Source organism: Heloderma suspectum, chromosome 7 (assembly GCF_057233095.1).
Source record: "Heloderma suspectum isolate Gila_16-S chromosome 7, 16-S_ref, whole genome shotgun sequence".
In the NCBI taxonomy this organism is placed as follows: Eukaryota; Metazoa; Chordata; class Lepidosauria; order Squamata; family Helodermatidae; genus Heloderma; species Heloderma suspectum.
The window spans coordinates 64,662,927-64,687,917 of record NC_139464.1 but is presented as its reverse complement, the minus strand read 5'-3'; the positions used below and the strand labels follow the sequence as shown (position 1 = coordinate 64,687,917).

Genomic DNA, 24,991 nt, shown 5'->3' with positions numbered 1-24,991 from the left:
CCTTCAGCACTGGAGTGATGTGATCTCGCCGGCGGCTGCCTTTAATCAGGCAAGCCGCTGCATTCTGTACCAGCTGCAGCTTCTGAACTGTCTTCAAGGGTAACCCCATGTAGAGCTCATTACAGTAGTCTAAACGAGAGGAGACCAAGGCATGTACTACCGATGTGAGCAGATGGTCGGGAAGGGAGGGGCACAGCCACCGTATCAGATGGAGTTGATACAGCGCTGTCCGGCTCACAGCTGATACCTGAGCCTTCATGGACAGCTGGGAGTCCAAAGTGACCCCCAGGCTGTGGACCTGGTCTTTCAAGGGTAGCCGTACCCCATTCAACACCAGGACAACATCCCCTAGCCTACTCTTGTCTCCCACCAAAAGTACCTCAGTCTTGTCAGGGTTCAGCTTCAGCTTATTCCTCCCCATCCAGCTACTCACCGTCTCCAGACATTTGGACAGGGATTCTACGGCCAACCTTGGTGAAGATTTGAACGAGAGGCAGAGCTGCGTGTCATCCTTATATTGATGACACCACACCCCAAACCTCCTGATGATAGCCCCCAGCAGCTTCACATAGATGTTAAACAGCTTCGGGGAGAGGATGGAAACCTGTGGCACCCCACAAGTGAGCAACCATGGGTCTGAAATCTCCTCTCCCAGTGCTACCCTCTGGTACCTACCGAGGAGGAAGGACCGGAACCACCGCAATACGGTGTCTCCAATGCCCAACCCCTCCAGGTTGTCCAGGAGGATACCGTGGTCAACAGTATCAAAAGCCGCTGAGAGGTTGAGAACAAGGAAGGAGCATTTGCCCCTATCCAGATCCCTCCTCATATCATCCACCAAGGCGACCAAGGCCGTTTCTGTCCCATGCCCAAGCCTGAAGGCCGACTGAAATGGGTCTAGATAATCAGTTTCTTCCAAGTGTGCCTTCAACTGCATCACTTCAACTTCACCGCCATGTGATAGGCTGCAGATACAGCTCTAGCCTGTGTCTGATCGTCTTTGGAGCGAGAGTTCCACCACCAATGCTCTAGCCATCTCACCTGTTTCAGAGCTCGTAACTGCGGATTGAACCATGGTGCAGTCCGAGCCCTGTTCAGGGGGAGAGGGCGTTTCGGAGCCACCCGTTCTAACGCCCCAGTGATTGCGGCATTCCACCCACCCACCAGGGTCTCGGCCGAGTGGCCATTGGCGTGCTCCAGAGAATCCCCAAGCGTGTCCATTCGGATCCATAAGACTCCTGGGGCGGACCATTTTAATGGGTCCTCCACCCCTGCAGAGGGGTTGTGGAACCGAGAAGTCTAACGTCACCAGATAGTGATCTGACCATGACAAGGGGGTGGTAGATATGCCCCCGACTTCCAGATCAACTCCCGCTTGTCCAGAAACAAATGCAAGGTCTAGTGCATGACAGGCTACATGGGTTGGCCCAGTTAGAATATGGTGCAGCTCCCAGGAGGCCATGGTCTCCATGAAGTCCTGAGGTGCTTCTGTGAGGATGGCCTCTGAATGTACGTTGAAGTCCCCCAACACCAATAAGTTAGGGGACTGTACACGCACATCAGAGACCACCTCAAGCACCTCGGCCAGGGAGTCAGTCGTGCAGCGGGATGGACGGTACACAAGCAGAATCCCCAGACTGCCCTTCGGGCCCAACCTCCAGTACATGCACTCAGAAACCTTGGTCTCCCGGAGAGGGGGTCTGGGGAAGACCAAGGACTCTCGGTAGATAACAGCCACTCCCCCTCCTCTATCCCCAACACTCCCCCCACTGCCTCCTGTGGGAGGCTGCTGTGCATATGAAAATCCGGCTGGACACATGGCCACAAGAGTTGGATCAGCAGCCTCGGCCAGCCAGGTCTCCGTAATACATGCCAGGTCTGCACCCTCATCCAGGATCATGTCATGGATGAGGGATGTTTTCTGGGTAACAGACCTGGCATTGTAGAGCAGCAAACGAAAGCCAGAAGATGGAGTCACACCTCCCCCAGCCATCCTTTGGCTCTGGACAGGCCCGGAGCAGGGGACAGATACTACACATCTCTCCCTTGTTCCCCTTATCTGGCATGGCCTGCCCCTAGCGCTCCGCCAGCGCCTGCCGCCCAGCCTCAGTATGTTCTGGCCCCCAACGCTCCCCCCACTGCCTCCATCAGGTGGACACATGCCCCCTCGCTCCCGCCTATCAGGCAGGCTACCCACCCCTAAAAACACAACAGAATACCCCAGAAGTAAAAAAAATAATAATTAAAAAATCCCCTTAAAAATAATGCCAGACAGGAGTCCATGGTAGTGATAATGGTGGTGGTGGTGGTGGCGGCGGCGGCGCAGCAGCAGCAGGAGGCGGCGGCACGCCTCTTCCCCGGTGGTGGCAGCTTCTCCTGCAGGCCCTGGCTCTCCCAGGCCACCTCAGCCAGCCAGCTTATGTAGCCCCTCCAGGAAGGGGCAGGTGGAAGCAGCACAGCTGGCTCAGTACCTGGGGGCCTGGTCCTGCAGGGACTGGCAGTCTGCCAGATAGAAGTCCGCAGGGAAGGCCTGGTGGTGGTGGCGGCGGCAGCAGCAGGCACAGCAGCAGCAGGCACACCTCTTCCGCAGTGGTGGCAGCTTCTCCTGCAGTCCCTGGCTCTCTGAAAGGTCTTCACCTGGCACCAGAAGGAGTACAAAGTAGGCACCAAGCAAGCCTCTCTAGGGAGCTCATTCCACAGCTGGGATGCCAGAGCAGAAAAGGCCCTCTTCCTGGTAGCCACCCTCCTCACTTCCTTTGACGGGGGCTCCCGGTGAAGGACCCCTGAGGATGATCTTAGGGTCTGGGCAGGCGCATATGGGAGGAGGGGATCCTTCAGATAACCTGGCCCCAAGCTGTTTAGGGCTTTGAATGTTAATACCAGCACTTTGAATCAGGCTCGGAAATGCACTGGCAGACAGTGCAGCTGGAAAAGTACTGGCGTAATGTGTTTTCATTGGTTCCTGTTAATCTTGCTGCCCCATTTTGGACTAGCTGAAGTTTCTGGACTGTTTTCAAAGGCAGCCGCACGTATAACGCATTGCAGTAATCCAGATGAGAGGTTATCAGAGCATGGATATCTGTAGCTAGGCTATCTCTGTGCAGATAAGGGCATACATAGTTGGTAGTCCCCAACTAAGCCGTCCCCAAGCACCATCCTGGGGAAACAATGGGATTTCCTGCGCACCCTTTTGTCCTCCCAATGGGGATTGTCCCAGGCTTGGCTGGGGCTTGCAGCACTGGCTCCTGCAAGCTCAGGAAGGAGGCACCCGACTTGGCCGATGTTTGCAGGAGCTGGTTCATGCAAGTGCCAGCTGAGGCCCGTTCTCTATGCAATGAGGCATGGAGCTCTGTGCCTCTCTCTGCACAGGGAAAAGAGAAAAAAAAGTGGGTGGGGCAGAGCCTGATGACATAATGGGATGGGAGCGGTCCCCATCCCTTTGATGTCATCCGGCCCTCCAGCTTGGTCTGGTGGGACAATCAGGCCCCCAGACCAGAAGAGGTTGCCCGCCCGTGCTGTATGGTAATCTAGATGTGGCGCAGTTAGGAAAGGGTGATTCAGTCAAGTTTGGTTCTGTGTCACTTTTGTCAATTGTCTAATAATATCAAAAACTAAAAAGCTCCCCCCAACTCCAATTAGGTTGCTGAAAAAGAACACGTGGCAGAAAACCAGGAGTGGATTTTTGTGTGGAAGGACTTGTGAGCTTGATTCTGCTACTGATCATAAATTCCTAGGCTGACATATGCTCTGTTCCTTAAGTCTTAACATATTTCCACTCACTAGAGCATTCTTTTGCATTTGGCTCCAGTTGGTAGACCCTCAGGGTTCTAGTGAAACAAAAAACAAAAGTAGATCTCACAATCCTGAAGTCTGCTCACCATGCTGTATGGTGTTGCCACCAAAATCTCTTGTTCTATTCTCACTATTCACTTTTTGTTCCCAAACCTCACACTCCAGTATTCCTTTTATTCCCATCATGTCTATCTAATGTAACTACATCACTTCTGTAATTATGTACAGGGCCTTTCACACTGGGTGCCAAATAAACAATGTAATAGAAATAATAATACTGAGTTGCATTATAAACATTTTTCTAACTAGGTCCTATTTCTCCAGTCCTTGCTTTTGGTAAGATGGAACATTCAAAATATTATCCAGAACGGTTTTGTTTATACTGCTTTAATGTGCTTGTTCAGACATCTACTTTGTACACAGTGGTTTGTTTCCTCTCTTGAAACTGATAGAGCTCCTATGTCTAAACATTCAGTGATGATAGTCTAAAGCTGTGTATAAGTGTGGAGCACAAACCACAAAAATACTTGCATTAACAATTGCATATGTATTTCATAGTTCCGTTGTAGTTATGCTCATCTTATACTGGATATTTTGTAGCAAACGTAATTATCCGGTATGTGAGATGAACAAAATAAGTAACATTAGTTACTGTCATCTTTGCCAGTTAGGTAAAAATTGTGTCTTGTCCAAAGCATCTGTATAAAATAAGTGGAATTTGCTCTATATAATAGAGTAAGTTCAGAAATTATGGTGGTATGAGAAGAAATGCGTATTCCAAAATTGAAATTGTCTTCTGACGTGTCTTATGATGAAATATTTTTGCTTATAATACTTGTAATGGTTCAGCATTTCCTATATAACATACAAATTATTATGCAGTCACCCATGAATAATCACTTGATCTTTAAATAACTACAAATAGTAAAAATCTCTATAAGGCTTTTTTATTTGTAAGCTGTAGTTTGTTTTTCCCCATTAATATAGTCTTAGCTACTTCCATCTCTAGATCAAATATTTGTTTTTGTTTCAGTGCTGACAATAAAATGAGAGAATGGTGGGGAAATTCCAATTCATGGTTAGAAGGAGAAATTCCTTGTGTTTGGCCTTAATTCTGCCATTAAGAGCCTTTGGCCAGTGCAAGTGCAGTATTTATGTTGCATTTTATCCATAATTTCGTAAGACTTGTGGGTGTATATTACAAATACAAAGCTTCCACTTAAAGGGTATTTAAAGTAAGGGAGGTATGTTTTTGCTAGGTGCTACATAGTGAAGACAGGCTTAAAATGTGAAGGAGCTATTCTTCAACAGACCACATCCAAATTTTTTTGATGGCACTGCATACATGAGAAGTACAAGCAGAACCAATAGCAACAATGTGTTCAAAACTTCACATATCAGCCTTTCATCTGTAAAGCTTTGTTACATTGTATGCATATTAAAATCTGTTGAACAGATTCGGAAACCAGTGAGGTCCAAACATTGTGGCGTGTGCAATCGGTGTATAGCCAAATTTGATCACCACTGTCCATGGGTTGGTAACTGTGTAGGTAAGTACTGATTAGAGGCAGAAAAGTTCAATGTGTTCATCTTCTCAAACTGTTTTTTTAAACGTAACGCTGTTCCTTAGTTCACGTGTATTCACCGTTGCTGTCAGACCAAGAACATGCCCTCAATATTTTTTATTATTACTTAATAAACTATTATTATTAAATAATAATCTAATTATTATTGCTCATGCTGGTTGGCCTGCACAGTTCTCTATCATTGTGTGCTAATTACAAGACAGCAAGTGGATGGAACAGTGTGTACACGCATACTACCTTGTCAGCAACATTCACTACCACTGTAGCTCAGAAACACTTGAAAGAGAACATGGTGCAGGGAGTAGGAGCAGGGACAATTCATGTGACATCCGAAAGGCATCATTTTTAGCCACTGTAGAGAGACTGTCTTTAATGGAAATCACTCTGCACTCTTACAACTGTACAAACACACTTATTATCAGAGTACCATGTTCTTAATTACACCCAGCTGAAAATCTTGGGAGGCAGTTTTCCTTAGACACACACAATTGTATTCCAGTAATATTTGGCAAATATATTATGTTTAAACAGGACAAGTAACTACTTCATTTCTTTAAATGTTAAGTAAGATGAGGCAGTCTTGGACAATTCCTATCCCTGTAGTCCCCTATGCCTCCCCCTGCTCTGCAGTGTGTGGGGACCCTCTGGAACAGTGCAGGATGTGGCTCTGGGGGCTGCAGAAGGAAGAGGAAGTCAGCAAAGTTAGCATCTTCCCCACTTCTCACCAGCTAGAACACCTGGAGTAGAACTCTGCTCAGGAAGGGCTCATGATGGCAGAGGAAACACTTGATCCAACCCATAGTGTTTGAACTTTGTGTTTGAGGCATTTCCAGCTGGATTCTTTGTATTATATTGGCATCTCAGGGATAATATTAACATACCATTTATATATAAAGGAAGCTGATTTCATTTTGGATGGGGAAGGGCCATTGGGTAGAAGGTCTAGTTTATTTTGTATATTTATGCACATTTGTCCATAAATTTGCTTCACGTCTTGAATACTTCTTTCTTTCTTTTCCCAGAGGAGGCTTGTGACTTATTTGCAAAGCATATGACAAACTGTGCTGTCCAGTTGAAACAATACTCTTTTAGTATTCTGGCAGGAAAGCTATGTTTATGTGTTACTAGAGGTACACTCCCTGGTGTCTTGTTAAAATGGCATTAAAACCAAAGACATTTATTTCAATTCTTTCTTCTTTTCAGGAGCAGGCAATCATCGATATTTCATGGGATATCTCTTCTTTTTACTCTTCATGATTTGCTGGATGATTTATGGGTGTATCTGTTGTGAGTATAGTTTCCTAAATCATTTTCTAAATGTCTGGTTTAACTCCTAGTATGTCTGTAATCTGCATGTACTTAACATTGTATTTTTCTTTGTGTTGAGACTGAACTATACATTGATTATTGCACAGATGGTTTTTTTTTTAATCATAAAAGCATTTTCATTTTGAAATACTGGCTCTCTCTTGAGTTCTTGTAGGAAAAGTGGTGTAAGTATAATACATTGCAGTTTTCTTCCTAAATTCTGGAAGGGGAGTAGTAAGGAGTTCAGGTAACATTTTCTAATCCCATGATACATCTTTTTAATTGCAGACTGGGGAATCCACTGTCGCACTACTTACACAACAGATGGTTTTTGGACATATATTACACAAATAGCCACCTGTTCACCTTGGATGTTCTGGATGTTTCTGAACAGCGTGTTTCATTTCATGTGGGTGGCTGTGCTGCTAATGTGTCAAATGTATCAGGTAGGAAAAAGCATTTAATATGCACACAGAGATTCTTCCACTGGATGTATGAAGGGTTTCCTGTCTTGGAAGGATAGTACTTATGTGAGGCTCAGTGTACATATTACACACATCTGTAATAGCCACATCTGGCTATTTTTCTCTTTAATGCAAAGCATCAAACTTGAAATGAGCTTATTTCCTAAGCCAGTGGATTTGAAGCTAGCACCGTGGAATTTAGTTGGTTTTGATATACACCATCATGAAAAAAATGGCTAGTTTCAAATCTGTTTTCATGTATCTTTTATCATAAATGATCATGAGAGGCAGGAACACACAGGAGGATAGAAAAGACAGTCAAGTACATATTGGATGCAGCTGTTCTACTGGCAAAACCTTGCAGTTCTGAAATACAACCTAGTTTTAACACAGTCAGTAAAGACTTCTACCCAGAGAAGTGAGTGTGCGAAGTCTGACTGATGAAATCAATCTAAAATGCCATTAGTGATTTGGAAGTCTATGTTTCTAGTGTTTTCTTTTTGTTTTGATAACAAGGGTCAGTAATAAGTGGAGGCCCATCTGAGAAATATTTCTGTTTGTATTAGCATAACAAAATAATAGGCACAGTAATATACTGCTGAACTGTGTTTTCATTTAAGAGTTTAAATAGATATACCTAGAAAGAACAAAGCAGTAGGATTGGGATACTGTTTTTGGGGCAGTATCAATACTATCCATGTGCTACTGGGATGTACCGCTAGTGCAGTGGGAACTGGCGGTTCCCAAAGCAATCCAAAACAAGTGGCAACACTCGTTTCTAGAAGAGAGCAGATAAGGGGTGCTCATAGAAGGGAGCTCTGCCTTCCTGTTCTGTTAGTTTCTGGGGTTATTTTTGGAACTGCTAGTTCCTGTTATGCTTGCAGTTGGTTCTCTTGTGCAAAGGAACCAGCGGAGGTGCAGTGGCAGTATAGGATACTATTGATAGATAAGAAAACAGAGGCTAATCTAATGCTAAATAAACTTTCTATTTACAGGCCTATAGTTACTGCTTCAGTGTGTTAGAAAACAAAACCTTGAATCTGGTGTTGACTTAAGATTCTCCTCTTGTTCACCATGGTTCAGAGCAGCCACCAGTTTGGGCCCACTGTATTGAAGAGCTCTTTTGTGTGTGAACAGCAAACTCCAGTAGCATGCAATACAGAAAAAAACTATCCCATTTCTACTAACCTGTATCTCAAAAGTGCTAAACTGTCTTGTGAAAGTGCATCTGCGAAGCAGTAGACAAAATATTTAGAGCCTTTATTCTCTTTAGTGAGTTTATATAATGTAACTCGAAGTTTCTAATACTTGTTTGTTGTTGATTTTCCCCAGATCTCTTGTTTAGGTATTACTACAAATGAAAGGATGAATGCAAGACGATACAAGCACTTTAAAGTTACGACAACATCTATTGAAAGCCCATTTAAGTAAGTGTATGACTGAATAAAGGTATGGAAAAGGTCTTCACATCTGAGGGCTAAAGATGAGACATGGGGGGGACACATGAACCAATCTATATTGTATTTTTTCCTGAAATGTAGCTACTGGGGCCAGGCAGTGTGGGGGAGGGGGCAGTATCTCCCCACACAGAAAGCAGCTGAGTAAGGGTGTGATTTGGATCAGAAAATAGTTCGCAGGGAAAGCATGAAGTATCTTTCTTCTCACTATTTCTGCTATCAGATTTACAATCCCTTATGACTTCAGTTTAAAAAAAAAGACTGCTCATGGGTCTCCCATGTCTCATGTACTTTGGTCCAGACTGAGAGAGAGTTCTGCTGAATACAATACATTCTCATTCACTTGCAAGTGTGTCTTAGAAAGGAGTATTTTGAAGGGGCAATAATGGTTCCTTGGCAAAAACACAGTTTTATTTTTGTATTGGTTCAGTAGATCAATAAAAATTTGAAGTATTCTGTTTATTGTTATCAGCTTTGGGAATTTTATATACACTGAAAACCAGGCTACAACCTTGTTAAATAACTAAATAAATAGCCTCAACCAGATATGAACAGAAACACAAATTTTAGCATCCCAAAATATAAAAAATAAATAATCCTAACATTTAAAAGCATAGAGCTCATTCTCTCACTCTCACATGCATTGGCCATTTAATATTATTCACATACACTGGGCAATGATAGCATTAGTATTGGTATGCACAACATCATAAAACTTGGTAACTTACCAAATAAACATTACTACAAATGAATGTTGCTTACTGAAAACAAACTTTAGAAATGTAGTGGATTGAAATCAGATTAAGAGAGCAATCCTTTGGCCCCTAGACAGCATCTGGGGGGCCATAGGATAGTTTGGATTCCTGGATCTGAGGTCAGAGACTGCACTCTGTCCTCGGATCCAGGAGTCTGAGCTCCCCTTCCCTCTCCCAGCTGGCATGGAGAGAACCGCAAAGGTGACCTCAGAGTGAAGGGAAAGGTAACATGCCAGTGGGAGGGGAGGGGACAGCTGATGCCATATTCCCAGGCCTCCCTAACCTCTCTCTCAACACCTCAGATAGATGGGTGAAAAAGCCCCTCTAGCGAAAATACAGAGTGGAGGAAGTGCAAAGGCAACAGTTGCCTCCATGCTCTGCCTGTTTTGCATAGGATGCCTGTCAGCCTCCGAGTTCAGCTGGATTGGATTCTGCCCTAGTCATCCTCAGAGTAGACCAGGGGTGTGGAACCTTTTTTGGTTCTAGGGGCAAATTCCAATCTTGCAAAAGTTTCAGGGGCTGCCTTCCATCTGTGAGCAGGGCCAAAGGCAAATGGGTGGTGCCAAAATGTGTTTCTTAACCATTTTAAGCTTACTCAGAAGTAAGCAGGACAAACCTCTGCATGTCTACTGAATCACTCAGCAGTAAGCATGACTGAATTACTCAGCAGCACATTCCAAATACCAAGCTTTTGAATGTCTACTTATAAGTAAGCATGAGCAGCATGTCTACTCACAAGTAAGCAGGAAACACCTTTGCATGTTTGCTTACAAGTACGGACGGCAAGACTCAGAAGTAAGCAGGACTGAGTCACTCAGCAGCACGTTCAAATAGCAACAAATTCCAGGTCTCTATATATCTACTCAGAAGTCATATGAACAGCATGTCTACTCAGAAGTAAGCAGGACAAGCCTCTGCATGTTCATTCAGAAGTAAGCAAGACTGAATAACTTAGCAGCTTCCTCCCCAGGCCCTACCCCCTCTTCCTGGCAGAAGCCCTTATCTCCAATCAGCAGCTGAACAGAGATAAGAGCTTTTCCCTGCTGGGAGAGGGGGCAGAAGCTGGCAAGCCAGTTGTGGCTCTGAAGGTTTACTGGGTCTACTCCACACCTGGAGTAGACCCAGTAAAATCAAGTCCCATTGATACCAATGGGTCTAAGTATGACTAAGCCTGGATCCAGCCCAGTGTACATGGACTAACATCTATCATCTCTTTACCTGACATAGTTCAGTTTTAGACCTCTCTCTCCTCCATGGTCCATATCAAATATCCCTGCATTTTTTTTATTCCTCAAACCCCTCAGCTTTGCCCAGCTTCAGTTCACCCTGCCCTCTAGTATCTATGTTACCCCACCAACTCCTTTGCAATCAAGGATGCCAATAATGTGGGCAAACAGCAACAACAACTTAATAACACCAAAAAATGGCCAGTCATAAACTTTATCCCAAAAGCATTTCCTGCACCATGTGTTAACCATCATCCTATTCTCTGATACCAATATTCTGTCTGTATAGGAGCCATGTCCAGCCTACTCTTTCCAGTGAAATTCCAGACATGGTGCCACTGGATTTGACTCTTCCCTTGACCAATTATGTACCCAACTTCTTTCGGTCGCCATTATCATGCCTTATGCTCATTATTAACTGCTCTTCACGTTTCCCTCTCAGCTGTGTTCTTTTGCTCCTTTTGTAATGTGAATTCCATCAGAATCAGTGATTAGTAAGTAATACATGGCATTTACTATCATATACTATCTCATCAATCCTTCCAGAAACCCTATTTAGTATATCGGTAGTATTATCTCCATTACAAGGGGATAGGCTGAGGAAGGGTAGCTTGCCTAAAACCACCTAGTGAGAGATTAGAACCACTGACTTTTTGGTTGATAGTTCACATGCCAATATATCACACTAGCTCCTGGTATCAGTAATTTTTTCTGTAGGCATCAGTAATGTTGTTGGTACCAACAAGCACAATAATTAATGTGGACTAACACAGTTGCACTTGCTAACTTCATTAAGTATTTATGTAACTTCGTTTTTGTTTGTTTTTAGCCATGGATGTATAAGAAATATTATAGACTTCTTTGAATTCAGATGCTGTGGTCTTTTTCGTCCTGTTATTGTGGACTGGACAAGGCAGTATACAATAGAATATGATCAAACATCGGGAAGTGGCTACCAGCTAGTGTAACACCCGCCTCCAACCTGTGAGCATATCATATCTGAGTGGTGCCTGAAAATTTGTTTCTCTTGAATCCACATCCCTTGAACAGTAGCATGCTATGAATAGAGCTAACAGTGAATCTGATGGTACCTTCTCTTCATCGGTTTTATTAACAGATGTAAAAAAGAGGACAGAATAAACTGCCAGTCCTGACAAAGAGGACGAAGATAAAAAAGGGATTTTAACTATTCTTACCACAGGAATTATTCACAAAAACATATTCACACCATTTCCTTTTCTTTTACCTGCTTTCACAATGGAGCATGAGATTGTTAAAATACAAACCATACTAAAAGTCATGCTGTGCTGAACATTCAATATTTATTTCATAATTTGAACAATTTCATTGGAATTAAAGTCAAATTTTACAAAGCAATCAGACTTTGAGATCACTGTATTATATTTACTGTAATGGAATTTCTGTATAGATTTGCTACAGTATTATGTGCATTGCAAAAATGTGCATTCAATACTCTTGAAAAATCATGTGGTTTTATTGGGGATCCACTGTAAGTGTGAAGTTGCTGAAGCAGGAAATGTAATGGCTGTTGGCTGTTAGGGCTGTCTTGTTTCTGATACAGTGAGTTAATTGTAATAAACCTTGTGTGAAGTTCTACATTTGGGGGGCGGGGGGGTGGAGTTGCACAAAATAAGTACAGCTCTTCTGTCCAATATAAAGCCCCACTTACATGCATGATGATACTTTTTAAAATTAGACCACAAAATAAAATATAGCATAATAATCTGCAAAAATGAAAGAAAAAATTGTAATATATCCAGTCAGTGAAATTCTGGTACCTAAATAATGGGAATTGTGCATGATACATTCTACAGTCATCTGAGAGTTGAATATTTAACACAAAGTCACATAGGTACAACCAAAGAATGAAAAAGCAAACTCTTAATATTAGGAAGAATGAATATGACAGTGACTGTAATTAAATTGGATGCAGTTACTGGAGAAGTAAAAACTGATTAAAACTTAATGTTTTAAAACATTAAATGATGGAATTTACGTTAAAGCAAGTTATAATTTCTTTGTAGCACATGTAAGTGAAAAATAGAAGATGGTGAGTGGGAAAACACCCTTAACTTTTGTTTGTCTCAAGTTATCAAGCCCAGATCTATCTGGAAGGTAAGGAGAGTGGTATGAAGTTGCATTCCGGAAGAGCTTTTTGTTGATGAATGTGGTGCACTGATTTCTGTTATGGCATTTTTATATATTCCGTGTGAATTATTCACTGCTTCCTTAACTATTGTTTACAGAGAGACTTGAAATCTGTTTCGTTCTCTTTTAAGTGCTGTAGCAGCATAGTGGTTCGAGAATCCTGTGAGGGGGATTTGGGGAGGGAAACTGTAATACAGATGATAGAGACCAGTGTAAAGAATGTGTATCTGTATATAAATAATTTATCAAATAGTTTTTCTCCTTGTGTGTGTGTGTGTGCGTTAGTATATTTGAAAGCTGCTCATTTCATTTTATCCAACCAAAAATGTAAGAAGATATCTAATGGGCTGTTTAGTAATGATCAGTTTTGCTGTTAATAGGCACTGTACCCTGCAACTTCACTGCATGTTTGATGCTTGGCAAAACTAGCATTTCCTGTAATATGCAGATTACAGGTATTAAAGCAATCTAGTGGTATTCCCGCCCCTTGCCTTAGTAAGAGGAGCAGTGAAACTGTAAATAGTTGATGTTCTGTATTTGCAAGTAGACATTTTTTCCTCTAGCTGTTTCTTTGATTGCAGGTGTGCATAGTTTGCAAGTACCAGATATCAAGATTTACAGAAGTGCAACATTAGTGTAATTTGAATGTTTAATACTGGAAAAATCCAGACTTATCTTTGACACTATCTTGAGGGGAAGAGAGTGAAGTTGGGTGCAGGGGTGCAAAAGGCCTGTGCCATTTTGACATATATAATTTAGAAATATAACAAGAATATATTATTCTTATGCCATTACTTGCAATTTTAGTTTCAAAACTGAAAAAGTTTGGGCAGCGCCTTTTATTATTTTACATTAACAGCCCAATCCTAAACAGGCTTACTCAGAAGTAAGTCCCACTTAGTTCAGTAGGAGTTATTTCTTAGTAAGTGTGCTTAGGATTGCTTAGTATTGCAGCCTCATTGTACTGGACTTTCTTTTGGGGAAAGTGTAGCTCCACAGAAACACTTATTTGATGTTAAAAGCCCTGATTTGATGGGCTTATTTGAAGTTTTTTTTTAAATATATATAAATACATTTCATAGCTCCAGGAAAATGTGTGTAACATACATCTGTATTTCTTTTGCCAGTTCCAGTAATGTGTATCATATGGAGTCCTTGTGCAAATAATTGTAAATTGTGTCCTTGATAACAACAAAGAAGTAAATCTTACTTCAGTTGAGCCAAAAGTGTAAATTTTGCTTGAATGAACACTGCAAAATTGGCAAAGGGAAAATATACTAGTGGAGTTAGAGTCATCCAGAGGAAAGTTCTATATTTGAGGCATCTAGAATACTTCTTCTAGTTGTCAGAAATACTGAGGTGTATATTCTGAAATCCGAATGGGGGTGGGTAAAATCTATGCAGCATTTTTTTTCTGCCAAGAAATCTCTTAAATATATTGCAGCACAACACATTACTCTAGGGGCTGTATGCAAGCAATCCAAATAGATTAGAAGTTAGGCATTTATTGTTCTGATACAGAATAAGCAAATTAAAAATTGTCTCTGCCCTAGATAAACTTCTTTTTGCAAGTTTTAAGTTTTCCAGTACCCCCTTCCCAAGTATTTGTTTTTAACAGTTAATATGCATAAAAGTGCATCACTGTTTTAAACAGAGATTTTGGTTTTTTAAATTTACCTTATTTATAACTGTGCCAAGTATTATTTTACTACTGTCAAGATATTGATGTATTACATTGTGAACAAAATCTGTAAAATGTTTAATAAAATAGCTCTCCTTACATAAATTAAATCTGTCAATTTTGTAAGTTATTAATCAAATAAATACTTGTCTCCTAGTCGCTAGTGTTTGTCATGACTTCTGCAATTATTTGGCTCATTCAGCCAAGTCGCTATCCAATGTTCCAGAGGAGCCTACCTCTTAATGAGAACGTTAAGAGGTAGGCTCCTTTTTAAAGAACTGGTTGGGGCCATATTAGAAGGACCTTCCCACTTCTTCCCAAGATATAGTCTGTCCTGTTGCTTCAGAGAATGGACCTCCAGTCTCTGGTTCTACCCTGACTAGCAAAGTAGATCTTTTCTTTTTCTTTAAACTTTTTTCTGAAGAAGAGAAAAGCAAGGTACTGGAAAAGGATTGGGAACAAGTTGCATCTCCTGATGATCCCAAGACAACTTTGCAGTTGCTTCCTTCCCCCCACCTCCCACACACATATATATATATACTCACCCCCTCCTGGCCTTCATGAGGCCCAACAAGATTCAAGAAGGGTTTAATAGCAATTCTGGTTAAGAGTCTGTCTTACTATAAAACTCAGCATGCTCTACGGTTCATTTCTAAATGCTAACATCCAAATGTTGCTTGGAAAATGTGGGAATATAACGTATTTGTGCCCTGGTAAACAGTGGTATAAATCTCCGTTATTAATGCACTTCCCCAAATGGATTCCAAAGCACTTCTGTATTACATGCTTGTGAACAGAGCCATTTTCAGAGGGTTCTTTCCCCTGCTGGAGTGTGTTGGGCCACTTCCAATACAGCTAGAATTGTGTGGGAACCAACATCTCCACATGAGGGAGTGGAAGCAGCTGCTGCAACTTGTGTGATCACAGCTGCCTGAAAAAGGGATGTGCAATGAAGCGTATTGAAGTGACCTAGCATGGAGGCACTGGTTCACATGACCTTCATCTCCACATTATCGCAGTTGGGATAGGAGTTCTCAGTGGTTTATAAACAATTGCATAGGGGCCAAGAAGCATCTAAACTTTTACAGTAGTTTACCACCTCCTGCTGCTCACTTCAGACATTTATAACGTGCTTCTGGTTTGTATGGAAGACATCTTGGAATCGACACAGGTGCAGTATTAGTCCGCTGAACACTGAATTCACTTGAAGAGAAGCAAATACGTTCCTACGCTTAACGTTAGTGTGTTGAAGCCAATAATTAAATATTAATTGTTAACCCCCTCTATCTTATCGCCCTCATTTTCTGTGTGTTCTGCTTTGTGGAACATTTTCCTCACCCATATACCTTTTTTGGTTTTGCATGAATAACACAACCCAAATAATTGTGAGGTGAACTAAAAATGAATTATACATGGTGACAAGCAAGCAAATATTGTTCCCATATCCCAAGGAACAGATCAGCTCTCTCGTTCCAGAGTGTGGCAGTCTTTCCTTTTGGAAATAGGCTTCTCTTGGTTGACAGGGCTTCCAGCAAAAACAACACAAATGGGAATGGCTTCCCCTCAGCTCCCAGAGCAGCCTTGTCTGGCTAGAAAGCAAGCAGGTTCTGGCATGGCTTGTATTTGAAGTGTTCCAACAGCAGTTGAATTTTACTTCAGTTTATTTCATTTGTGAGAGAGGGGCCCCTTTTATTTCAGGAAGGAACTCAGGCCATGCTTGAGTGTGCCCTGACCCCAAAGCCTGAGAAAAAGAAGGTTGCTGAGGGTAGATAGCCCTGCTGATGCAGCTTCCTGTGCTTGGTTTCTCCCCAGGACTGGTGCAAGATTAGAAGGCTCTCTGGGCAATATGTCCTCTGTGCCCACCCCCATATGCCTGACAGGCTTTTTGTCTAATTTTTACTAGGGTGGTGTGATGTAAAACAGCACCAGTCAAGGCTCTACCCACCTGCCAGATTTTCCCCAGAGTGAGGTGCAGCCCAGAGGCATTCTGGAGAAATGAAGATGATGGTCATCTGCAGTATTGACAAATACGTTCACATAATCCTCAAAATAATAGTACTTCTGGTCTTCCAGGTGGTTGTATTTGCTAGGGATATGGCTGTCTCCATAGGGGAGGATCTCTCAGAAATATTGTAAAGCTGGATATTTCCTTAAGGGCTTTGGAGGCTTTAGCTGTATCACTTTTATTTTTTTGCTAGGTTTATGCTGGACAAAGATAAAGTACTCCTAACGCTGTCAGTCATGATGTCCCTCATGCCAACAATAGCCAAAGTATTTGGATGGCGTTAAAAGGGGGTTAGACAAATTCCTGGAGGAGAAGGCTGTCCATGGCTACTAGTCCTGATGGCTCTGTGCTACCTCCAATATCAGAGGCAGTGAGCCTATGTACACCAGTTGCTGGGGAACATGGGCAGGAGGGTGCTGTTGCACTCATGTCCTGCTTGTGGGTTTCCCGTTGACAGCTGGTTGGCCACTGCATGAACAGAACGCTGGACTAGATGGACCCTTGGTCTGATCCAACATGGCTCTTCTTATGTAGAAATGTGCTACTGTATGTCCTCCGTCATACACAATATGACATCTGTACACGTGTACTGCAAATAACATGGAAACACGGGGATTTTCAGCAGAGCTGTGATGTGAACATGGGAAATTGTACGCTGTGCTATGCAAAGGGGGAAATTTAATTCAGGAACACCAACAAAAGGTAAGCATGAAGAATACAATTTTTATTCTACCACAAATATGTACAGGAAGAAAAGATTGGTTAGTATATCATCCTTAGCACTGGACTGGTAGTTTATTCCCTTATGATTCCTAATAGCAGCTATAGCACATGAAAAGACAGACGGCATTATAGTTTTCTCAATAGGGAATGAGAAGGGTGCTAGGGTGGGGCAGTATTTGAAGGCCTAGATGCAATGGAAAAATTTGAGTTTCGACGGCCACAAAAGTAATCACCCCAGTCTCATGGGCAATGGGATCCAACACATTGTCAAACATACAAAATAAAGGCAATGAAAGGGGGCTGGCAGCAGGCTAAGCTGTTTAGGAACCCCTGAGCTCCACACAGTGTGGAATGTGGTTGCAAACTGAGTAGGAAAGCAATCCCTTTCCTGGGATCCTAACTGACCTGAAGAAAATAAATATGGGAACAAATAAAGAAGCTGGGGAAAGGAAGCAAGGGAGGGAAGCTATGTGTTGGATGCATCAGCTCGAGACCCCCCAAATGCCCTTGACACAGGTCACCCTGGATCTCAAAAGGGGATCAATTAAAAAGGTCCTTTGACTTAATATTGTGGCTACATACAGGAAGGGTAAGTCCCTCAGGCCGGTATCTGGGCTCCCAGTATGGCAGGGCTGCAATGGGCCTTGCCTAAAGGCAACAATGAGTGCTTCACAGGGAGTGAAGCTCTACCTCTGTAAAAAGGCAGCTAAGTAATACGACCAAGAAGGCTCTGGTCCTGGACGTCCCAAAAGTAAAAACTGCCCCAAAGTAAGACTGCCCCGCCCTAGAGCACCTACAAACAGAAATTTACAGGAAGTTCCAATTTTCCTTTACCCCAATATGACCCATCAGTATGTGTTTTACGCTCACTGCGGATGATGGTGCAAGGCGAAAACAATGAAAGTAATGTCAACCAAAATCAAAGAGGACAGAAGTTGGATGTTCTGTATTGGTGAGTTGGTCACAAACTCCTGTACAGCTTTTTCTCTGCCTCACCTAAGGGAACTCTGCATTGTAGTATGTTGTTGTTCAGTCGTTCAGTCGTGTCCGACTCTTCGTGACCCCATGGACCATAGCACGCCAGGCCTTCCTGTCCTGCGCTCTCTCCCGGAGCGTGCTCAAGTTCATATTCATTGCATCCGTGATGCTATCTAGCCATCTCATCCTCTGCCGTCCCCTTCTCCTTTTGCCTTCAGTCTTTCCCAGCATCAGGGTCTTTTCCAGGGAGTTTTCTCTTCGCATTAGGTGGCCAAAATATTGGAGCTTCAGCTTCATTATCTGTCCTTCCAATGAGCACTCAGGGTTGATTTCCTTTAGGATGGACTGATTTGACCTCCTTGCAGTCCAGGGGACTCGTAAGAGTCTTCTCCAGCACCACAGTTCGAAAGCATCAATTCTTCGGCGCTCAGCCTTCCTTATAGTCCAGCTCTCACAGCCATACATTACTACTGGGAAAACCATAGCTTTGATTAGACGGACCTTTGTCGGCAAGGTGATGTCTCTGCTTCTTACTATGCTGTCTAGGTTGGCCACAGCTTTCCTCCCCAGGAGCAAGCGTCTTTTAATTTCATGGCTACAGTCACCGTCTGCGGTGATCTTGGAGCCCAAGAAAGTAAAATCTGTCACTGCTTCCATTTCTTCCCCTTCTATATGCCAGGAAGTGATGAGGCCAGATGCCATGATCTTAGTTTTTTTAATGTTGAGTTTCAAACCAGCTTTTGCACTCTCCTCTTTCACCCTCAACAAGAGGCTCTTGAGATCCTCTTCGCTTTCTGCCATTAGGGTGGTATCGTCTGCATATCGGAGGTTGTTGATAATTCTCCCAGCAATCTTAATTCCGACCTCTGATTCATCCAACCCGGCATTTCTCATGATGTACTCTGCATATAAGTTAAATAAGCAGGGTGACAATATGCAGCCTTGTCATACTCCTTTCCCAATTTTGAACCAATCGGTTGTTCCATGTCTGGTTCTTACTGTTGCTTCTTGACCCTCGTACAGGTTTCTCAGGAGACAGGTAAGGTGGTCTGGTACTCCCATCACTTTAAGAATTTGCCACAGTTTGTTGTGATCCACACAATCAAAGGCTTTAGCGTAGTCAATGAAGCAGAAATAGACTTTTTCTGGAATTCTCTTGCTTTCTCCATGATGCAGCGAATGTTGGCGATTTGATCTCTAGTTCCTCTGCCTCTTCTAAACCCAGCTTGTACTTCCGGTAGTTCTCGGTTCGCGTACTGCTGAAGCCTAGCTTGTAGGATTTTGAGCATCACCTTGCTGGCATGTGAAATGAGCGCAATTGTGTGGTAGTTTGAACACTCTTTGGCGTTGCCCTTCTTTGGAATTGGAATGTAAACTGACCTTTTCCAGTCTTGTGGCCACTGTTGAGTGTTCCAGATTTGCTGACATATTGAATGCAGCACTTTAACAGCATCATCTTTTAGGATTTTAAATAGCTCGGCTGGAATACTGTCATCTCCGCTAGCTTTGTTGTTACTAATGCTTCCTAAGGCCCACTTGACTTCACTCTCTAGGATGTCCGGCTCAAGTTCAGTGAGTGCACTATCAAGGCTATCAGGGACATTCAGATCTTTCCTGTATAGTTCTTCTGTGTATTCTTGCCACCTCTTCTTAATCTCATCTGCTTCTGTTAGGTCCCTGCCTTCTTTGTCCTTTATCATGCCCGTCTTTGCACAAAACGTTCCCTTGAGATCTCCAATTTTCTTGAAGAGATCTCTAGTCTTTCCCATTCTGTTGTTTTCCTCGATTTCTTTGCATTGTTCATTTAAGAAGGCCTTCTTGTCTCTCCTTGCTATTCTCTGGAACTCTGCGTTCAGTTGGGTATATCTTCCCCTTTCTCCCTTGCTTTTCGCTTCCCTTCTTTCGTGAGCTACTTGTAAAGCCTCATCAGACAGCCACTTTGCTTTCTTGCATTTCTTTTTCTTTGGGATGGATTTCGTTGCTGCCTCCTGAACAATGTTACGGACCTCCATCCATAGTTCCTCAGGCACTCTGTCTATCAGGTCTAATCCCTGAAATCTATTCCTCACCTCCACTGTATATTCATCAGGGATATGATTTAGGTCATATCTGAACGGTTTAGTGGTTTTCCCAATGTTCTTCAATTTAAGCCGAAATTTTGCAAGAAGCAGCTCATGATCTGAGCCACAGTCAGCTCCAGGTCTTGTTTTTACTGACTGTATGGAGCGTCTCCATCTTTGGCTGCAAAGGAGATAATCAATCTGATTTCGATATTGACCATCTGGTGACGTCCATGTGTAGAGTCGCCTCTTGTGCTGTTGGAAAAGAGTGTTTGCTATGATCAGCGTGTTCTCTTGGCAAAACTCTATTAGCTTTTGACCTGCTTCATTTTGTACACCAAGGCCATGCCTGCCTGTTATCCCGGTGATTTCTTGATTTCCTACTTTAGCATTCCAATCCCCTATGATGAAGAGGACATCTTTTTTTGGTGTTAGTTCTAGAAGGTGTTGTAGGTCTTCATAGAACCGATCAACCTCAGCTTCTTCGGCCTCAGTGGTTGGGGCATAGACTTGAATTACTGTGATGTTGAATGGTTTGCCTTGGATTCGTACTGAGATCAATCTATCATTTTTAAAATTGTACCCCAGTACTGCTTTTCCCACCCTTTTGTTGACTATGAGTGCTACTCCATTTCTTCTAAGGGATTCTTGCCCACAATAGTAGATATAATGGTCACCTGAATTAAATTCGCCCATGCCTGTCCATTTTAGTTCGCTGATTCCCAAGATGTCAATGTTCAATCTTGCCATCTCATGTTTGACCACCTCCAGCTTACCTTGATTCATTGATCTGACATTCCAGGTTCCTAAACAATATTGTTCTTTACAGCATCGGATTTTCTTTTCACCACCAGACACATCCACAGCTGAGTGTCCTTTCGGGTTTGGCCCAGCCGCTTCACTCTTTCTGGCGCTACTTGGAAATCCCCTCTGCTCTTCCCCAGTAGCATATTGGACACCTTCCGACCTGAGGGGCTCATCTTCCGGCGTCATATCTTTTAGCCTTGTGATACGTTCCATGGGGTTTTCTTGGCAAGAATACTGGAGTGGGTTGCCATTTCCTTCTCCAGTGGACCACATTTTGTCAGAACTCTCTGCCATGACCTGTCCGTCTTGGGTGGCCCTGCACGGCATAGCTTATGGCTTCACTGAGTTACGCAAGCCCCTTCGCCACAACAAGGCAGTGATCCATGAAGGGGCATTGTAGTATACATGCTGTCTAAATTAGTTTCCCCCATCTTTCCTGAATACAGTATGTTTTACAGCAGTCAAAATAGAAGATTAGGGTTTAATTTTTAAAATAACCCCCCACTCCACCCCCCCCACAAACAACACCTCCTCCTCCTCCTCTTCACAGATAGTGTTTAATTGTAGTTGGCCGCCATCTTGTCCTCACAGGCTGCCTGCATACATCACTGCTGCTCTGCTGTGGCCACAGGAACGGTGTAAAATGGAGCCCCGTACATCATGCCAACAAGCTATGCTGGGAGCAAGAGTAAAGCCTGCTGGGGAAGGGTTGTTCTGAATACCAGAGAGTTTTGGAATAGCCAGCCCGTATGTGAGGTTGGATTGTACTGTCCAGCTGTAGTTACTGATCAGGGAGGAAGGGGAATAGCTCAGCCTAACTTTACATGGATTAATTTCTACTATGGGGATATCTCACACCTGCCCAGTAGCCTGTAGCAACTAGCATAGCCTGATGGCCAATTCAAGCCCATAATGGTTGCTAGAAGCCACTTAGTAATAGGGGCCTGGTGGCAAGCTCTGCTTTTCTGCGAGCAGTCATAGGTTTCTCTACTTCCTCACTACTCGTCCTCATGGTCCATAATAAAGATTCTATATAGACTCTATATGAATGGAGAAGTCTATCAATGACTGCTAGGCTTGAGGGCTATGTGCTAACTCCAGTACCTGAGGCAGTAAGCCTATGTACACCAGTTGCTGGGGAACATGGGCAGGAGAGTGTTGTTGCACCTGTGTCCTGCTTATGGTTTCCAGGTTGATAGCTGGTTGGCAACTGAACAGAACACTGGACTAGATGGACCCTTGGGCTAATCCAGCATGGCTCTTATTTCCTTAGGATTAAAAAGAAAGCTCTATTAAACAGTTCCTTACTATACAACTGTGAGTTTTCTGGTCAAGAACTCCTGCCACAATCTCTATTAGGATACGTATTAATCAAGTACAGGGATTTATTTAAATTATGTGCTTAAGCATAGAAGTTTACTTCAGCCTCTGCTAGTCTAGAGAGGGCCAGGAACCACACAGGATATTGACTACCTGGCCCTCTGAAATGTTATTCACATTACACCCTTCCAAACTCCTTTCCAGGTTATTTTCATGAGCGTTAGGGCTAGCCACTTTATTTAAAAAAACAAACACCTGAGCCATTCACAAAACTGAATTCTGCTCCCAATACCTCCTTGTGCCTTTCCTGTTTTTCTTGCAGCATATGTATATATAGCTGTTAGCATTTCTGCATTAACATATTCCTACTCCCAGTTTGTTTTATACTTTGTTATATCCAGAACAAACATGGCTTTTTAACTTCTATAACGCTCTCCCACATGTATATACTAACTTGTTTAATTACTGCTACAATTTCATTACACACCTATGGGAGAATGTGACCACTATGGTTAAACTCCGTCCATTAGCATTTACTCTATGGGTCCCAGCAACAGAAGAGTAGGATTAATGGGTGAAGAAGATACTCTAGAATTCCTAGCTCTGCTTAATGACGCTTATCTTTCAGGCTCAACCCCAGTGCCTAAAATGGCTCCTGTTTTATCAATCTGACCAAACAGCATTAAAACAAGTAATAGTTTTTGCTAGAGAAAGGACTAATTAGTGCACTTACGGCACAATACTGTTGATTGTGGCCTTGCTACTAGGAAGCCACCAAACTCAGAGGCTTCCAAAATTCCTATGTCCTGTTGGGCGGATGCCAGCAGGGCGGGAGAAGCCTCCCTGTCCTCAGTCTTCGTCAATTTTCGCTCAACAGGTTTTTCAGCCCATCTAGCAAGAGTGCTTTGAAGTGGGAGTGGAGGAGGCTCAGGACCTGTCATATCCTGGCCTCTCCAGTCTTCTCCCCTCCCTGCCCACCAGCACCCCCCCACCCGGGTCAATTTTCCAACCTTGGAGAGGAAGCTGTGCAGTTCTCTCCACGCTGGCTGTGAAGGGGTGAGGGTTCCCTTCTGAAGTCAGACCACTCTCTCTGACCTCAGAAGGGTTTTTTCCAAGCAATCTTTTGGTCCCTGGGACACACTCTTAAGTGATTACTCTTTTAATTGATACTTGTCCATAGACCATAACTGAACAGTTGCAATGTCCATTGCTGAAGCTCTACTGAAGCTGTTTGCCAGTAGCTAGTTTGAACATTATCAAATAAGAAATACCGTACTGAGATGTCCACTGCTACCATCTGGCCAAGTTTAAAAAGCTTAAGGATTACCTTTTGGAGTGTCTACATTCCATTTCTAATCACAGCTTAAGTGTCCCTTCTGCACCACAAAATGGAACATGCTTAGAATAAACCACTCTGGAAGTAAATGCTTAGGGATTTAGTTTTTTAAAGTTTTTTAAAGGGATTTAGTTTTTTAATTTTAGGGATGAAGTTTTAAAGCACTCATGATCTTATGATGGCCTGCTTATGGCTAGTTTGAGCTCTTACCCCATACATATATGGTCTCCAGGCCATTTACCATTTGAATTCAGTTGCAAGAACAGCAAGGCATTATGAATTACTTTAAGTCTAGTCATATAATTATCACAGGCTTTTATTGCTCTTAAAATGGTTGCATTTGATCCTACCGCAAAAGTTACATTCACCTGGCTTATGTTTGTTAATTAGGGTGTTAAAGAACTCCATTGAACTGAAGAGCAGCACTCCTTTTCAGGAATCCTTGTAAGAATTCTGCCGCTCACAAAATTGTCTTTGAAAGGAGTGATGAAGTCATTTTGCTGGCAGTCTAACTATTCATTGTTGAGACATGCATACTTCCTACAGCTCTGCTTCATCTGTAATTTAATGGCATCATGCCCCACTGACTTGGAATAAAATTTAGTTCAGATGATCCACATGGTTTACATAAGCAGACCAGAAAAACTCCAGTGATTAACTAGAGCAACGCAGCAGCTTTGCTGGAAATAAAATGCATATTGCCCCAGATTATACTGCAAGAATATAAAGTCCATAATTTTTCATGTGTTTATAAGCCTCTAATGAAAATCCTGTAAAGCAGCAGAGAGACAGGAAAGGGTTATCAAACTGAAGATACGTCACAAGGTTATTACACACAAAAAATTATCCTTGAATTTGGTTGGCCTATTGAAATACTATATAGAATAAGCACATGGCTCTGCAGGACTTCTCCATCTATTTGGGAGCAAGAAACAGCCAGAGCAACATGGCCTCACGGAATGAGTATCACAGTGCACGCATGAAGGAAAATTAGGTTTGCGATGTTAGAAAATACCTGTGTTTATGTTCTATTGTAACCTAAGGAGATCGTTCGGGGGAAAAAAATCTTTTCGTTAGGCTTTTTAGCAATGGTTGCTCCCTTCCCCCAGGAAAACTGGTTAATCACTGCCTTGGCAAACTGCGTTATCTACAGCCACCACCCACTGTGGATTGATTGGACAGGCAGTGACTGAAGATACCCAAGTACATAGTTGAATGTTCATGCTAGTCCATCTTCAAAACATATTTTTCTAAACAGCCAATACACAATCATAACCCTGCACCACAGTAGCTATGTGCTAGCACTACAAGCTATTCAGGAGAT

The 24,991-nt window shown here is 42.8% G+C and overlaps 1 protein-coding gene across 5 annotated transcripts in view; it reads left to right on the top strand.

Moving 5' to 3' along the window:
* The window catches only part of ZDHHC17 (zDHHC palmitoyltransferase 17), a 65,182-nt gene extending 48,401 nt beyond the window's left edge, over window positions 1-16,781 (top strand). For 2 of the 5 annotated variants that reach the window (XM_084810416.1, XM_084810414.1), the window contains exons 13-17: window positions 5,249-5,342; window positions 6,582-6,665; window positions 6,975-7,132; window positions 8,483-8,577; window positions 11,418-16,778. In XM_084810416.1, the coding sequence (XP_084666542.1) occupies window positions 5,249-5,342; window positions 6,582-6,665; window positions 6,975-7,132; window positions 8,483-8,577; window positions 11,418-11,556 (570 nt within the window). In that variant the 3' untranslated portion in view covers window positions 11,557-16,778. Of the gene's footprint in view, window positions 1-5,248; window positions 5,343-6,581; window positions 6,666-6,974; window positions 7,133-8,482; window positions 8,578-11,417 lie in introns of all 5 variants that reach the window. The other 3 variants (XM_084810419.1, XM_084810418.1, XM_084810417.1) reach the window with 3 other exon arrangements.
* Window positions 16,782-24,991: the final 8,210 nt, after the last annotated feature.